This window comes from Diabrotica virgifera, chromosome 6 (assembly GCF_917563875.1).
Source record: "Diabrotica virgifera virgifera chromosome 6, PGI_DIABVI_V3a".
In the NCBI taxonomy this organism is placed as follows: Eukaryota; Metazoa; Arthropoda; class Insecta; order Coleoptera; family Chrysomelidae; genus Diabrotica; species Diabrotica virgifera.
Window position 1 is genome coordinate 44,223,435 of NC_065448.1, and position 19,355 is coordinate 44,242,789.

Below are 19,355 nucleotides of genomic sequence, written 5' to 3' on the forward strand. Positions count from 1 at the left end.
TTACTTAATAAGCCATTTTTAATCATGGGTGATCTAAATTGTAATCATAAGGCATGGGGTAGTTCTAGAGACAGTCACAATGGTAGGATTATTTTTGATTCTTTGGAGGAACTTGAGCTAGTATTTCTCAATGATGGGTCCCCAACTAGACTGGTGGCCCCAGGAGGCAGTAAGTCGGTAGTAGATCTAACAATGGCATCAGTCGATGTGGCAGCCAGTGTGGGCAAGTGGTCCACTATTTCAGATACTGGAACTAGTGACCACTTCCCCATAATATGTCAGATAGGTGTATGTCCTCAATCTCCCCCGCATTCATGTAAAAGAAGAAATCTAAAGAAAGCTGATTGGTCTACTTATCATAACAATTTAAACAGCATTTTCTTAGCTTCTCCCAGGGAAGATTACGAATTTTTTACTAACTCCATATCATCGGTAGCTGATGAAACAATACCTTGGCTTCACCCTCCTAATAATTCCAAATACCACATTCCATGGTGGGATGACTCATGTGCTGAAGTCGTCTCTGCGAGAGTGTCTGCCTTAAAAAAATTTAAAAATATCCCCTCAATGGAAAACTATATCGAGGCTAAAAAGAATATAGCCAAATCAAGAAAATTCCTAAAATCAAAACGTAAAAATAGTTTCAGACTATTTTGCAGTAAATTAAATAGAAACACTCCTCTAAAAGTTGTGTGGGAGAAAATTAATAAGGTATCGGCTTCGAAACCTTCAATATATACACAATTGCCCTCTACTCCTATATCCCACGAAATTCTATGTTGCTTAACCCCCCTTTCTGCTGTCAATAAAGTATTGGTTAGATCTCCTCAAGCCCTAGAACCGCCATTTGCTCTCGACGAGTATCAGAACTCCCTCTCAATTAAATCTGACTCGGCTCCTGGTTTGGATCAGATTTCCTACTCAATGTTAAAAAATCTTCCCGTTGTTGGATCTTTGTTATTAATTCAACTTTTCAATGAAAGTCTTAGAACGGGTATAGTTCCTGTTCAGTGGAAACAATCAGTAATTTTACCTATAATCAAAATAGATAAAGATTGTAATAATCCGTTAAACTTTAGACCAATAGCTCTTTCTTCATGTGTAGGCAAAATGCTCGAAACTCTTATAAAGAATAGAATAGAGTGGATTGTGGAACATAATAAGATTTTTAATCCACTACAACTAGGATTTAGAAGGGGTAGAGGTTGTACGGAATGCCTTACATACCTCACCTCAACAATTCAAATAGGCTTCGCTCAAAATCAATACACTGTTGGCATATTTCTAGATATCTCTTCTGCTTATGATAATGTCAATATATCACTCTTGTATTCCAAATTATTAAAGTATAACATTCCAACCCAACTGGCTAATTTGATTTTCTGCCTTCTAAATGATAGAGAGCTATTTGTCAAAGACAAACTGGGACAAACCCATGGCCCAAGAAAATCAAGTCTGGGACTACCCCAAGGTTCCCCATTAAGCCCTATCCTCTTCAACCTATATTGTCTTTCCCTGTATAATTTAATCCCCTCTTCATGCAAACTAATTCAGTATGCAGACGATTTGGTTCTTCTGATTAGAGGGAGTGATATTAATGAATTGGTAATTAATGTAAATAAATTATTGATTCAGATGGAATCATGGTTGCTAGACCACAATTTAAATCTGTCTAAGAACAAATCTTCTGCAATATTATTTACAAAAGGAAACACGAAAATCTCTCCCCCTAACGTAATATTTTGTAACCAGAATATTGGTTGGGTGGATTCAGTCAAATACCTGGGGGTAAATATTCAAAAAAACTTAAAGTGGAATTCATATGTAAACTCAATAGAACTAAAAGTAAATCGTGGCCTGAATGTGATGAGAGCTCTTTGTGGGACTTATTGGGGAAGTGATCCAAAAACCTTACAAATTGTACACAATGGTCTGATTCAGAGCCATCTGGACTATGGCTGCCAGGTAATTTTCGATTGTCCAACTTCCTTAATTAAAAGATTGGAGAAACTAAAATACAAAAGTATCCGAATTATAACTGGATGCATGAAATCTACCCCTATTCATGCTCTCTTAAGTGAAAGTGGTCAGATCTCGCTTAAATCTAGATGGGAATGGCTTAGCTCTAAATTTATATTAAAAAATTTAATGTTAATTGGCAACCCAATTATTTCCGCTCTCGACCTGTTAGACTTGGCAATTCAAAGGAACCAAAATCATTGGAAAAACAGAAGTATTCCATTTCTAGTGCTTTTAAAAAACAAATTTAAAAGTACTTATCCCAACTTATATTTAAGTGACTTATACCCATGCCATAACTTTGAACTAGACCATCAATTATCAACAATTCCAATCATAAATATCCAATCTAATCGTTCAGATGAACTTGCCTCAGTTCAACTCCAAAAAATAATTCTAAATAAACCTAGTCACACCAAATTCTTCACGGACGGCTCGGTTGATGATGAAGGATCAGCAGGCTTTGGTGTCTTTAGCCGAGAGATCAACTATTCTTATACCAGTAAACTACCTAAGTATACCCAAATATGTACGGCTGAGATTGTCGCAATTAATCATGCCCTCCAAATTATTTTGAAAAATGGGATTAAACAAGCAATCATCTGCTCGGACTCTAAAAGTGCCTTACAGAAAATAGGCAGATCAACCTATTCTATGGAAACAGAACATTCATCGTTCATGACCAAGAGAGGCATCACTGAAGCGAAAGAAAATAACGTTAATATTAGTCTGGCATGGATTCCAGGACACTCGAATATTAAAGGGAACATGGTGGCTGATAAACTAGCTAATATAGGTAGAACCTTAAATGTAGCTGCTGATATCACTCTTCACTATTCCAACTTTCTACCAGACATCAAGCATTCCATCTGGAATCGGTGGAAGCAAGAATGGCAGGGGAAAAATCGAAATAATTCATTTTACTTTAAAATTGTAGGTCAGATAGATAAACTCCCCTGGTACCACAATTTTGCATACCAAGACAGAAGACATATAACCACCATTATTAGAATGAGGACAGGTCATTGTGCTACTCCAGTTCACCTATTCAGGATAGGAGTAAAAGATGACCCATATTGTGACTGTGGCCGAGTTGGGTCCTTAAATCATCTGATTTTTGAGTGCCCTATAAATATGTCACCCAATTTTGACCTATATAAAGAATTAGCCAAGACAAATATCCCTACTCCCATTGAAATTTGCCTACTTATGTCCAACCTTAATCCACGTAGGATTAACCTGATCCTTAAATTCCTTAACTTAGCCAAACTTAATTTATAAATTAATCAATTCCCAAATTTGAATTAAAAAAATTAAGAAGATAAAGATATAAAAAGATATTGGACCTCCAAATGATAAAAGTCTTAACGCTTATGGTATAATATTGCCTTTCCTGTAGGGACTGTCTGGCCCTATACGAAGATGTTCCTGCTAATATATATTTAAAAAAAAAAAAAAATTGAGGCTTTAACATATATATTTGGAAATATTCGACTGCCCAGAGCAAGACAAGAGTATTTCCCTGGTGTAAGCTGGGCGAATTATCCCGAGGGATATAACCCAATAAAGGAAGAAGAAGAAGAAGAAGCTGCTAAAGAGGCTATTTTTTTTTAAATTTGTTGTATGAGATGTTGGGTATTGATGAAATCGTTATACTAATATAATGATAATATGGGAGCTCATAAATTAGCAATAAATCCTGTATTGAATAGGAGGACGAAACACATTGATATCCGATATCATTTTGTCAAAGAAGCTGTAAACAAAGGTTTGATATAGTATTTTTACTATAAAAGCGATATTACGTACGTCAAAATTTTTGACGTAAGAGAACTGTCAAAACATTAGAATGTGACTTTTCATTATTGCCATATTTATAATAAACATGGCAATAATGAAAAGTCACTTTCTAATGTTTTGACAGATCTCTTACGTCAAAAATTTTGACCTACGTAATATCGCTTTTGTAGTAAAAATACTATAAAGCTGGAATATTTGGACACGGCTAACATGCCAGCTGATCTCTTGACAAAAAGCTCGAGTTCTGTGAAACATAATAAGTTTTTGAAAGAGATTGGTTTAGTTAAGATAGTGTAATAAACATTTGATAAATGTTATCTATTTTCTTAATTTGTTTATCTAGTGGGAGTGTTGGATATAGATAAATAAATTAAATATTTTTATAGCAGTGCCATCTACTGGCCGCTTTACTATTTACTGTATAGTGTGTTGCATTCAACGTTTGTTCAACACGTAGTTCTTAAAATACAGCCATTGGGTAAACAACGTTTTATTTGTTCCTTAAATCTCCCATTTTTGTTCCTCAACTCTACAATTTACGAACATTCTGCTTCAACAGAAGATGTAGGTAATGAAGACAAATTGGACTTCTACGAACAACTAGAAGAGGCTTGTGAAAACGTACCCAGAAACGACATTCTGATAATGATGATAGGAGACTTCAATTTCAAGGTTTAAAAAGAGGAGAATAATAGGAAAGTTGCATGGAAAGAAACATTTAACGAAGAAACGAATGGCAATGGAATAAGACTGTGCAACTTACCTTTGGAAATAACTGGACACACGCCCGAGTACAAAATTCAGACATCAAAAGCAACATAAAATAACATGGCTATTCCCAGGCCAAAGAGAAGGTACTTATTTAAAAAAAAATGGTCAAGACTAACAAACGATGTCAGATCATACAGGGAAGCAAACGCTGATTCAGATCACATATTAGTAATGGAAAAATTAAAAATGAAAAAAAAAATAAGAATGCAAGCTCAACGAAATAAGAAAAAATATCTAGAATTTTGACAAGCTAAAAACAGAAAAAATAAAAATACTGATACCATTATATGGAGGCATAAGAGAACAAGGTTTGTGGCGCAGGCGTTACAACTTTGCGTAGTATAGAAGTTTTGGAGAACCTGACGTTGTAAAATTCATTAAGGTAGCACGCATTAGATGGATAGGTCATGTAATCAGATGAGAGGAAGATGTCATAGTCAGAAAAGTTTTTGACCGAAGAGGACCGACAGGACAACGAACAAGAGGAAGACCGAGACTTAGGTACCAAGACAACCTAGAAAATGATTTGAAATCTATTGGAATTAGAGCATAGAGAAGAAGAGTTGACAGAGACAGGGGCGAATGGAGGATTGTTCTGAAGAAGGCTTTGGCTCATAAAGAGCTGTAACGCCACCGATGACGATGAAAAACAGAAGAAATAAACAATAAATACGCGGAAGACATACCAAAGAGACTACAAATGGTCGATACAGATCATTAAGAATGTCCAATCTCTGAGTTGTCGATTCTAGACCTCAAAATATTAAGTTATAACCAAAATCGCTTAAATAAAATATGGTTCCTTATTGAGTTACAGGGTGTTTGATTTAAAAATTTAAAAATTATTTTTGCTCAGTATTTTAGAACTATTCGACGTATACTTTTCATACTGAGTAGTAAGTGTAGGTACTATACACCCTATGAAATTATGTTCAATACAGGTTTCCGGCTATTACCAGAGGCGTACGACGCGACAGGGGAAAGCAAACGGTTGACCCTTCCCAAATTCTACGTCACTGGCGAAATTGCCATTTTATCCAATACTCTCTATGTAAATAAATAACTTACTCTTCACTCGTAACGATAAAGTCATTAGTTTTCGAGATATTTTAAGTTAAACATGTAACGGCACAGTTATTTTGATTAATGTTTTGTGCCGCTTAATTTTTAATTTCAAATATCTCGAAAGCTAACGATTTTATCGTTAAGACTAACGAGTATATTATTCATCCTTAACGATAAAATCATTAATTTTTGAGATGTTTGAAACTAAAAATTAAGCGGCACAATATATTCATCAAAATAACTAAATAACTGTGTTGTTACATGTTTAACTTCAAATATCTCAAAAACTAATGACTTTATCGTTACGAGTAAAGCGGATGTTATTTACGTAGAGAGTATTGGAGAATCAAAAAATTGTGTTAAAATGGCAATTTCGCCAGTAACGTAGAATTTGGGAAGGGTCAACCATTTGCTTACCCCTGTCGTACGTCTCTGGTAATAGCCGGAAACTTGTATTTACCGTAATTTCATAGGGTGTATAGTGCTTACACTTTCTACCAAGTATGAAAAGCATACGTCGAATAGTTTTAAAATACTGAGCAAAAATATTTTTTAAATTTTTAAAGAAAACACCTTGTAACTCGATAAGAAGCCATATTTTATTTAAGCGATTTTGGTTATATTTTAATATTTTGAGGTCTAGAATCTACAACTCAGAGATTGAACATTCTTAATGAAACCCCCTCTTTAAGCAAAACTAAATTGTTTTACTATAAGGAAAAAAAAGAAGAAGAAAAAAGGACAAAAAAATTTGTTAATTAGTGAAAAATTCCCAAGAACCCGATTATCAAAACAGCATTTCAAAATGTTTAATCCCCGCGTCGTTCTTAAAAAAACAATTTATAAACAAATTGGAACAATTTTAAAATGTCATTTTAGAGGGGAGTTAAATTGAAATTTGAATTTATCAATACCCTTATCAAAAACATACATAAAAATTAAAGTAATGGGATTTTAAACATGTTTCTATTGTTTTGGGAACAACCGCGTTTTGCAATTGAAAATATAGTAATAATTAATAAACAAATTAAATATCCCATAAATTATTAAATATTTTTCAACCAATTTTTTTTGCTTAATACTGGTAACATAGCGCAACTTCTCCTATTAAATAAAATAATTTGTATTGCTTATTTAAAACACAAATAATATTTTTTTTTAATTTAATTTTTAGATTTTATATATAGATATTTAAATAAGTAGGGGGTCAAATTTAATATAGTAAGTCTTAAGTGAAAGATTTATCCTTCAGCTTTGTAGAAAAAAATCCTAAAGACCTTCATTTAAATGTAGATTACCTCAGCAGTTAAAAAAGTAAATATTGTGCAAAATGACCCCTTAAATAATGATCCCCTCATATGATTTGGATACTTTTTTGAAAATATCTTTTCTATTCACCTAAACTTTGATATAAAATTTATTCCAATCTGTACGGAATTACATTTTGATTTTTATTTATTTTATTAGGCTAGTAATACATACTTTGTCTCTTGCAACAATTTTAACTGGTATTCGCCAGTAATAGGGCTTTTCATTCACAGTCATTTGTTTCGAGCTTCTGTCATGTGTCACATAATATTAATATATCTACGTCATACGTTATTGGTGTATAACAATGATATAAACCAGAGACGTATGGTGTAGATATATTAATATTATGTGACACATGACAGAAGCTCGAAACAAATGGCAATCGATGAAAAGCCCTATTCCAAAAAAGCTACTTTGAACTAATATAAACTACTCTAAATGAAATCCGTTCGGGATTTTTGTTTTAACTGAATGTAGCAGTCAAATCTAGTTTTGACTAGTTAAAATTAGAATTGTCTGAAGCGCTTAGTTAAAACCAGTTTTTCCTAGTAAATTCGGGTTTTAACTGAAATCGGGTTTTAACGGTAACATATACAGGGTGAGTCATGAGGAACTGTACATACTCCTACCTCGTATAGAGGCCCCTATGGGGAATAACAAATGACCATTAAAAAGTATCTGCTCTCATTGTTTAATAATATACAGAACGAGTTTCGCATTTTGACAGAAATTTGTATTCGTCATAACTTTTGAACTGTCAGATCGATGTGTCTCTTATTTTGGTCAATCGTTACCTACACTATTACTACCTAATCAACTGATTTATTCAAACTAGAAGAAAATCAGGTCCAGCTTTAAAAAATTACGCCGTTTGGTTCTTAGAAAAAATTTCACCCTGTATACGCTTTTTGAAAACTCTAATATGAATTTTACAAATTAGACAAATAGGCAATTAAAATGGCATATTTATTTTTTCCCCACATGATTACTTAATTTTTTATTAAAAAATCAAATTTGTCAAAATCGCAATTTTACCATAAAAATAAAAAAAATTTCTCTTAAAATTAAAAGTTTCACCATTTTTTCTATAACACGTCTAGATCTGCAACTCCCCATCACACTTCTCTTTGGACTCTATATAATCCGGTCAACTTAGACATCAAAATGCTTGGCAAATAACAAAAATTGCCGTAGAGCCAAATTTTGGTGGAGAGCTTGGGTATACCATAACAAATAAAGTTTAAAAAGTCCCCATCGATCCCATGTGTGCGTCAAAAGTTATTCGGGGTCAAAGGTCAAAATTTGAGATTTTTTGGATTTTTCTCGAAAACGGTAAGTTTCATCAAAAAAAAACCTTAAACCAAAGTTGTAGATCTTAAAATTCTCTACAAAAATAGTCCTTACTATTTTTTTCCTAAGAGTTGCCATTCCTCAGATATCGCGATTCAAAGAGTCACATTATACATGATATGCATATGCACACGTTTCCACACCACACCTGTGAGGTAGTGTACTCGGCGCGTTTTTTTTACCGTGGTTTCCCCTGTAGGCCTACTCCACTAACTGTTTTGACAATTTTAGGATAATTTAAGGAAACAATACCGGTCAAGTTCTAGATATTACCTTATTATTGATATTGATTATTGATATTGCTATTGATTATTAGGTTAACTATTGTTTTGATTTCTTTAGATATTTTAATCAGATTCATATTCTTGAAAGTCTACTTCAACAGTCAAGTCTTCTTCGATTTCATCTTCTTCCTCTTCCTCTTGCTGGATGTTCAAAAATTGTTCAAATGTGACTGAGTCATTGGTCTCTTCATTAAAATCACAGGAGTCTTCCTCTGTTGTACTAAACTGGACATTTGAGCAAGACTGACCTTGGCAGTTGGTACACACTGGAGAACACAGCAACCCGACTTTTTACATCCACATTTGGCACTACAACCTTTTTTGCAATTGCAAAAAATAGTGTTAAGGAGTTTTTCTGGAGCAGGTGGGAGTAAGGTTTTAATCGGTTCCAGAGTATTATATATTAATTTCCAACCCAAGTCTTCTGGATTCAGTTCATTGCCTAGCCATGTTTGAACTTGATAATATACTCGATACAGATGTTGAAAAGCAGATGCTAATGTTGGAGGAAGACATGATAGTTGTACTTGTTTCTTGTTTTGCGTATTTTTTACAAAAGTTAAGTATCGGTATTTATCAAGACAAATAATGTTTCTTGGAGCTCCATAAACCGCAAGAAGAAAGCGAATTCCTTCCGTAATTATTGTTTGCGGTGTAGAATCAAGTTTTGTAAAAACTTTATAGCAGTCAGTCAAATCTTTTTTTTTTCGAATAATTTAAGTACTGACGTTTTGCCCCTTCTGTACATTGCGGACGTAGTGTCGCAGCCGGTTATCGCATGTAAAAATAAAATGTACTTTTGGCATTTGGGATAAGCCGATAAACTATTCGAAGAATATATCTCTGTTCGCTGTTGAGCCCTTCCAGGTTTCAGAAAATAAATAACTTTATCTACTGGAGTCCTTGCAGTAATCAGTAACAACAAATCAACACCTTCACCAACTACAATTTTTGTGTTTGTTGCCTTAAATTTTTCAATTGCTGTCTCAATTATAAGGACATCTGCGTCATTTTTAGCTTGTTTCACTTCAATATTCGCAGCTGTTAATTTGTCAGTTAACATTTCAGCTTTCTTTCAGCTTTCTTCTTGCGGTTTATGGAGCTCAAAAAAAAATTATTTGTCTTGATAAATACCGATACTTAACTTTTGTAAAAAATACGCGAAACAAAAAACAAGTACAACTATCATGTCTTCCTCCAACATCAGCATCTGCTTTTCAACATTTGTATCGAGTATATTATCAAGTTCAAACATGGCTAGGCAATGAACTGAATCCAGAAGACTGGGGTTGGAAATTAATAGATAATACTCTGGAACCGATTAAAACCTTACTCCCACCTGCTCCAGAAAAACTCCTTAACACTATTTTTTACAATTGCAAAAAAGGTTTTAGTGTCAAATGTGGATGCAAAAAAGTCGGGTTGCTGTGTTCTCTAGTGTGTACCAACTGCCAAGGTCAGTCTTGCTCAAATGTCCAGTTTAGTACAACAGAGGAAGACTCCTGCGATTTTAATGAAGAGACCAATGACTCAGTCACATTTGAACAATTTTTGAACATCCAGCAAGAGGAAGAGGAAGAAGATGAAATCGAAGAAGACTTGATTGTTGAAGTAGACTTTCAAGAATATGAATCTGATTAAAGTATCTAAAGAAATCAAAACAATAGTTAACCTAATAATCAATAGCAATATCAATAATCAATATCAATAATAAGGTAATATCTAGAACTTGACCGGTATTGTTTCCTTAAATTATCCTAAAATTGTCAAAACAGTTAGTGGAGTAGGCCTACAGGGGAAACCACGGTAAAAAAACGCGCCGAGTACACTACCTCACAGGTGGTGTGGAAACGTGTGCATATCATTTATAATGTGACTCTTTGAATCGCGATATCTCAGGAATGGCAACTCTTAGGAAAAAAATAGTAAGGACTATTTTTGTAGAGAATTTTATGATCTACAACTTTCGTTTAAAGTTGTTTTTTGATAAAACTTACCGTTTTCGAAAAAAATCCAAAAAATCTCAAATTTTGAACTTTGACCCCGACTAACTTTTGACGCACACATGGGATCGATGGGGACTTTTTAAACTTTATTTGTTATGGTATACCCTAACTATCCACCAAAATTTGGCTCTCCGGCAATTTTTGTTATTTGAAATGTCTATATAGACCGGGTTAATAGTTTAACATAGACGTGATCAAATAGATAAATTTTAAATTTTTCACTTAATTTTTGCGATTTAACTTTGCAATTCACGAATCTGCACCTTTTATTTTTTTAAATTCATAACTTTTACGAGAAGAAGACTGAAAGTCTATAACAATTTTCATAGTCTTCATAATGGTAAGAGACATGTGCTGTAAAAATTTCAGAAAAAAAATATTAAAATGGAACAGAGTTGTAGCGAGTTAAACCGTAGTTTCATTTTTTTTTTTTCATTTTTAGGTTAAAATTCCGATTTTGACAGATTTGATTTTTTAATAAAAAATTAAGTAATCGTGTGGGGAAAAAAATAAATATGCCATTTTAATTGATTATTTGTCTAATTTGTACAATTCATATTACGAGTTTTCAAAAAGCGTATACAGGGTGAAATTTTTTCTAAGACCCAAACGAACTAATTTTTTAAAGCCGGACCTGATTTTTTCTAGTTTGAATAAATCAGTTGGTTGGGTGGTAACATAAATTACATTAATATTTGTTTAAAAAAAATTAATTTTTGTAATAAAAGTTATTTTTTTTAAATCTATGGTCCACTTTACCAAAAGATTCATAGTCAAATTTGATTTTTTTATAAAAAATTAAGTTAACTTGTTGAGGAAAAAATAAATATGCCATTTTAATTGCCTATTTTGTCTAATTTGTACAATTCATATTAGAGTTTTCAAAAAGCGTATGCAGGGTGAAATTTTTTCTAAGACCATAACGAACTCATTTTTTAAAGCCGGACCTGATTTTTTTCTAGTTTGGTTGGGTGGAAACATAAATTAAATATTTGTTTAAAAAAAATTAATTTTTGTAATAAAAGTTAATTTTTTTAAATCTAACCAAACTTTTAATTCATAGTCAAATTTGATTTTTTTATAAAAAACTAAGTAATCGTGTGGGGAAAAAATAAATATGCCATTTTAATTACCTATTTGTCTAATTTGTAAAATTCATATTAGAGTTTTCAAAAAGCGTATACAGGGTGAAATTTTTTCTAAGACCCAAACGAACTAATTTTTTAAAGCCGGGCCTGATTTTTTTCTAGTTTGAATAAATCAGTTGGTTGGGTGGTAACACAAATTGAATGTTTGTTTAAAAAAAATTTTTGTAATAAAAGTTGCTTTTTTATCTATTGTCCATTTTACCAAACTTTTAATTCAGTCAAATTTGATTTTTTTATAAAAAATTGAGTAATCGTGTGGGGAAAAAATAAATATGCCATTTTAATTGCCTATTTGTCTAATTTGTAAAATTCATATTAGAGTTTTTAAAAAGCGTATACAGGGTGAAATTTTTTTTAAAGGCCCAAACGAACTAATTTCTTAAAGCCGGACCTGATTTTTTTTAGTTTGAATAAATCAGTTGATTAGGTGGTAACAGTGTAACGATTGACCAAAATAAGAGACACATCGATATGACCGTTCAAAAATTATGACGAATACACATTTCTGTCAAAATGCGAAACTCGCCCTGTATATTATTAAACAATGGGAGCAGGGAGCAGACACTTTTTATTGGTCATTTGTTATTCCCCATAGGAGCCTCTATACGAGGTAGGAGCATGTACAGTTCCTCATGACTCACCCTGTATACAGGGTACGTACGAGTGAACGTACACCAAAGTAAGGACTTTTGTCGGATTGACCGAAAGGTTTCCAGTGACTGTTGGTTTATATCAAGGCTCTTCACAGAGTCCCTACCTGTTTAATGTTGTTATGGATGTACTGGAAAGCCATCACAATGTTAAACCGCATTTTATGGGACCAATCCATCAGCAAAGCAAATAAAAAGAAGATATATGAGACTATAATAAAAAGTATCACTCTATACAGCTGTGAGGTATGGCCACTGACCGCAGAATACTGGCAACGCTGAGAGCAACGGAAATGGATTTTTGGACAAGAGCCACAGGAAGATCTAGAAGAGAAAGGATTACCAACGAACGCATTAGAGAAATAATGGGAATCAAACGGGCAATCACAGATGACCTAACAACAAAACAACTTATCTGGTTCGGACATATACAAAGAATGGATAAACAACGAATATTAAAGGAAATACTAAAATGGCAACCAGAAGGAAAGAGAAAACGAGGCAGACCGAGAAAAAGTTGGCGAATGAATAACTAAAGTAATAAGAGAAAGAGGCATAGAAGAGACCTATGGAACAACTGAACGAAGTGGCGATTGAAAGTCGGAAAAAGGCAGAAAACGTTATAAACCGACATGTAGTAGTAGTATGTACTGACAGAGAAGGTAAGGGGGAGACTCTATGGTCAATGCTCTTTGCGGATGATATCGTGTTAGTAGGTGAGAGCAAAGAAATGTTGGAGAAGTTGGAGGGTTGGAGAACGGCTATTCAAGGGGAGGTTAGCCGGTTTAAAACGGAGTATATGTGGTTGGGAAATGAAAACTATATGGGATGAAAGATAGAGCTGTTAGAAGTTGATGGAAGGAGATGTATAGGAAAACCGAGGAAAAGATAAAATGCCTGTGACAGGAGACGTGGGAATCGTGGGATAGAAAGATTTAGGTCAAGAAAACACGATGGAGTAACTAAAAACTGAACGAAAACGCATAAAAAGCTTTTTATATATCATATATCTTTTAATATATCATAAGTTAAAATCGCGGTGATCTCCATGATATTTAACGTGAACTTCTTTCCCATTGGATTCGGTAATATTTATTCCGATTCATTTAACTATTCAAAATGTTACGAATCACTGGTATATTAAGATTTTATTTTACAAAAATGTATTACAAAGTCTTGCAGATCATGTTGCTCCCATACTATAATTAAACATATAGCATCATAGATCTGATCTTATCACATAATTTATAATGTTGCAAGCAACAAGCGCAATACGATTAAAATATATTTATAATAGATAATTAATTAATCATTTTTTCTTTGGATTGACTCATCACTGGATTATATACAAAAAAAATTAGTCTGGCACATCCTAAACTTATTTTTCTTTTTATTCTTAACGTACATCTAATATCAGTTTATGGAACGACGGTATCGACAGTGGATTGTTTGGTATGTCAAGAAGAACTTTTCTTTGTTTCGCATTCTCCCTAAGATCATATAAAGGTCGACATTGCTAAAAAATAAAAAAAGAATTAAGGTACTCAGGGGAGTGCCGACAGAAGTGAAAAATTCTTGCGAAGCAAGCGTCTTCGGGTACACACTCTATCCTTCCTCCAACCATCATAACTTCGGTCGAAGTTATACGCAATTCAACCTATAGTATATAAATTACTAATATCTCGCCGCAGCGATGACGGTCGGGAATTCAGGGCTTTTTCCCCGTCCAAAAAGTGCACAACGTCGCTAAAGAAGTTTTCACTTCAAAAATACTTTAAACAATAATCATTTGTAATGATTGGAGTAGGGATAGTGTGGCTCCTCATACGCTTGCTTTGCAAGCTCCTTCGGGTACACACTATATCCCTCCTCCAACCATTATAACTTTGATCAAACTATACCTATTGTATATACGCGTTGCATGCATCCTATACGCTGTGAGCTCGTACGTAGAGGGGATATTTACAAATTCGCGAGCGCCAGTAGTGGCAAGTCTGTAAACGTTTACCGGAAATTTGACATAAATGTCAAAGTGATTAATTTAAAATTAAAATTAAAAACATTAATTATAAAAATATTAGTTGGTCAAAGCTGTGGTATATATTTTTACCTTAAATATACTTACGTTTTAAATACTGAATTTAAGTTTTTTTAATGTTCCCTAATATGTAATTATAAATTAATCTAGCGCCATCTACACGATAATCGTGAAAGTATCCGAAGTAAGATATTCATATTTTATCAATAGAACGTCAAAATGATTGGCAAAATCTTAAAAAAATCGATTACAATTTAATTACTTTTTTGCGTTGTAAATATTCAGCGATAACAATTAAATAATAAATTTAAAAATTACCGGTGAAAGTTGAATTAGTAGTCCGCTAGGAGCGACACCAGCGAAGCTCAGAACGTATACTATTTATATATACATAGGTATGTATTACATTTATTTTGACTAAACGATGACAGAAGCGATCTTGACAGTACCGTTTCTGACTGTGACTTGACTGTTGGTCTGAATCCACCTTAAGTAAATCAAAAAATAAAGAAATTTACCTTGAAAAGAGAATGATTGCCTATAACATAAACAGCTTTCTTGCCTCGTGTGAGAGCGACATTCAAACGATGTTCATTAGCTAAAAAGGAATTTTGACTAAACCTTACGCAGGAAATAATAATAATGTCATCTTCTGTGCCTTGGAACGAATCTACCGTATTTACATTGATGCTTACATTATCGTTCATCCTAAAAAAATACTCAAGTAGAAGTAAAATACTTTTTATTAAATCTAAATTGAAATAAATTTACCATGTACTGCAAACAAAGTCATAGAAAATAAATAAAATGAATAAACATTTTCATTTCGTTGCAAAACGAAACCAAAGCCGTCTTATATTTCAGTTTGTTCAGAGAGCGCTACAAAAGCACTCTTGTGCTGTAATATGAGAGATAAAGATTTTCATAAGTATTATAAGATTAATTAATAGATATAAAATAATATCCAATATTGAACTCAAGATTGTGTAATATCGACTAATATTTACCTTCCTTGTTTATTTAAATATTAGGAGTTATAAATATTGAGCTATGGGTGCTGAATAAGCAACCAGTGGATGATTGCGAGAACATAGTTTGATTGTTGAAAATAATTTAATTAAAAGACAGAATAAACCTGACAGAAAGGACCTGAACTACGACCACCCTTAACTCCCAGCCTGACAGGATATGTGGCGACACGTGTCAATTACTACTTTTTAAAGGCTAATTTTAATTTTTAATTACTTTTTCAAAATGAAATAAGCCGTCCCATTTAAAATTCACATTTAATATAAAAACCATATGCATAGAAGGGCCTATTAAGTTTTAAGAAGCGAAATATATCCCTATTCAGGTAAAATGCCTTAGTAGTTTTTAAAACACCACATCTAATAAATTGTCGCCTGTCTGACCATAAGGTAGAACCACATAATGACAGATTAGTGTTTGTGGTCTAGTTCAGTAGAGTCACAGCGGGCACCCCGTGCGGTCACACCCTCGCTAGAATAACAAATCCTCTTTCGAGACATTTTCACATTCTTTTTACCGATTGAAATAAAGATATTATTAACAGACATTTTGTTATTTTTACATTTATTTAATTTCATTTAATTGTTTCCGTGGACAATAAGGTTATTACACGCAACTCAACCACCACGGAACATATATAGGTACCAGTTATATCAGACTCTGACCGGCTTCAAAACTTGCTAGTTTATCATCAGAGAATGCCTATGTAGCTATCTCTTAATAAACTAAAATAATTCGGGCTTACCAGCCTCGAATTGCAACTAACGAAATGGCATGTGTGTCTTAGCGACATCTGCTAGAAACAAAAAGTTTTCAATGTAATAAAATATAAAATAATATTAAATTAAAAACCTTATTGGGACCATTTTTCTGGTTACACCTCCGTGGCTTCTAAAAATGCAAACCAAACGAACGCTGGAACAAAAATAAGAGGAAATTCTACAATTTGCAATTCACAACTCACCTGTCCAGCGCGGAAAAATTCCAACGGAAAATGAATCCGTATACTCAGATAGAATAAACTAATAGAAATAAAATTGAATAAACATTTTCATTTCGTTGCAAAACGAAACCAAAGCCGTCTTATATTTCAGTTCGTTAAGAGAGCATCAAAAACACTCTGACCGGTTTCAAAACTTGTTAGTTTATCATTAGAGAATGCATATGAATGCAGAGCTATCTCTCACGGTAGACAAAAACCGGTATGCTCGTTAACGGTATGCTCGAAATGTGTACCCCGACGCGCATGATGTCACCTACGAAGCAACAATAGGTACAGAGTACTACGTGGTACTACGGTGTTCCAGATGTAGGATCCCGTGTCCCGGTAGATCTATTTGTGTATCGTACATCGTACGGTAGATGAACTGTTTTTACAAAGCCTTTAGATTCGATATTTTTCTATTGTTTAGTGTGTTTAGTTCAGTTTTTGTGTATTAACAAAAAACACGCCGGTTTGTAGCTAATTGTAAAAATTATAATCGGGTGACGAAATGCAAATGCGATCAAATAAATTTGATCATCCAATTCTAAAAAATATTATTGAACAATAGTATCTGAATTGTTGAGAGCAAATTTTATTGTATGGGTGACCTGGGTAAAGGAAATACTGCCCTTTGGTTCTAAAGTGTGGGATATGACAAAAATTGTTTTATTAATCACCCCTGTGAGAAGTCTTTAAATATTTTTGTAGATCCTCCGCATTTGATTAAACTTTCCCAAAATCACCTCTTGTTTAATATATCTCTTAATAAACCTCTTGTTTAATATCTACAGCGAACAAATATGCCAAGAAGCTCTCTCATATGCAAACGAAGGGATAATAGTCAATGGAGAAGTTCTCAATAACATTCGATATGCTGACGATACTGTGATAATGGCAAGAACAGCGGAAGATCTACAACATCTAGTTGAAAGTATGAATGAGATATGTAATAACTACGGCATAAGGATGAACGTCAAAAAAACCAAATATATGACCTTCAGTAAGAATCCAATAAATACTCTAAAGGGAGGTTCCCTAGGTTGGCTGTATACCATATAGTTAAAAATCCAATAAATGACACTAGTATCACAATAAACGGTACCCAACTTGAAAAAGTAAACGAATACAAATACTTGGGAACCCTTATCAATGAAACAGGTGACCAAAATCACGAGATAAAAAGACGTATTGAAATTGCCAGGTCTACTTTTATAAAAATGAAAAAATTATTTTGTAATCGTGATATTAGTATTCATCTACGAACTAGAATGTTAAAATGCTATGTATTCAGTACTTTGCTCTACGGTGTTGAGTCATGGACTCTTAAACAGAGGAATATTAAAAATCTTGAAAGCTTTGAGATGTGATGCTACCGCCGTATACTAAGAATAAGTTGGGTGGATAAAATTACAAATGAAGAAGTAATACGCAGAATAAATAACAAGCCAGAAGTTCTACTGAATATAAAAAAGAGAAAACTTGAATATTTAGGCCACCTGATGAGGGGACAAAAGTACACATTTCTACAAAATATAATGCAAGGAAAAATCCAAGGACGAAGAAATCCAGGCCGTAGAAGAATGTCCTGGATGAGAAATATGAGAGAGTGGTTTGGCTGTACCACTAACGAATTGTTCAAAACAGCAGTAAATAAAATTAGAATCGCCCTAATGATATCCAATCTCCGATAGGAGAGGCACTCAAAGAAGAAGAAGCCCAAAATCATGTAATTGATCATGGTTTTGTCATTGACAATAAAATAATCAACAATAATTATTGAGACAGAAGCTGCTGGAATTGCTCAGCTATTTTTAATGATTGGTTTATGGAATATTGCAATACTATTGAAACTAGTGAATCTTGCGTAAGTAACAGCTCAATAGAAAGTCCTTAAATGCCAAGTGATATTTCAGCGTCAGAAGATATCTGCTTGACACAAAAATGTTGTCTAATTTGATAGAAAAAACTAAAGGTTCGAAAAAATCTCAGTCTGAAGATGACAAAATACTTCAAAATAAATTTATAGAAGCTCACTACTTGGAGGAGGGTCATGTAACTGACGATGTCCTTTGAAAGTCGCATACAATTATGATTCATCGGGACTTGTATGTTGCTGATTTTGTTGCATACAAATTCAAGTATAAATATAGTTTAGAAAACCCTACAAAAACCCATGAGACACATAACATGGAACCAGATTGGTTACATACAGTCTCAAGAGGTTCCCTTTTATTCCCTCCAAGATTGTTTTATACAATCCATGGAAGCTCTTTATAAAAAAATTAAAATCTTTCAAGAGCTAGCACAGAAAACTTTATCTCAACTTGAGAATACCACGATACCATTTGAGGTATTTCTATGTCTCTGTAGGACACGTACAAATATGATTAGGAGAAGTGAACAGAAAGATTAGTTTGAGTAAAAGAAAACACGAAAAAAAATGTCAAAGTTGGTTAACTTCAAGAAATAAATTTTAATAATGTATAAAATATTCAATTAATCTTTATTATGAATTATTCTTATTGGAATCTTTCATTATTGGAACATTCTAAATTAAGCTTGAAAAAAGCTCTGGATGGTGAAACAGCTGGAATAAAGGTAAATGGAGTTCCCATTAACAACATTAGATATGCGGATGACACTGTCATCTTAGCTGAAAATATTGGGGATCTTCAGAGGCTGGTGACCAGAATAGCAGAGTTTGGAGAAGAATACGGGCTAACAATGAATGTCAAGAAGACAAAGTTTATGAGAATATCGAAAACTCAAAGAAATAACGAAAATCTCGTCATCAACGGATCCAATATCGAACGAGTCGATCAATATGCATACCTTGGAACAATGATCAACTCCACAGGAGATTACTTACAGGAAATCAAAATCAGGATAGAAAAGGCTA

General features: G+C 33.4%; 2 protein-coding genes across 2 annotated transcripts in view; both read right to left on the reverse strand.

The window, feature by feature from the left end:
* The window catches only part of LOC126885939 (uncharacterized), a 313,786-nt gene that overhangs the window by 141,070 nt on the left and 153,361 nt on the right, over window positions 1-19,355 (reverse strand). The gene's annotated exons all lie outside the window — the stretch shown is intronic.
* The window catches only part of LOC126885943 (uncharacterized), a 73,388-nt gene continuing 67,810 nt past the window's right edge, over window positions 13,778-19,355 (reverse strand). Inside the window, exons 7-8 of the mRNA XM_050652767.1 lie at window positions 14,961-15,150; window positions 13,778-13,920 (exon numbers count right to left, since the gene is read on the reverse strand). Of these exons, the coding sequence (XP_050508724.1) occupies window positions 13,801-13,920; window positions 14,961-15,150 (310 nt within the window). The 3' untranslated portion in view covers window positions 13,778-13,800. The remainder of the gene's footprint in view (window positions 13,921-14,960; window positions 15,151-19,355) is intronic.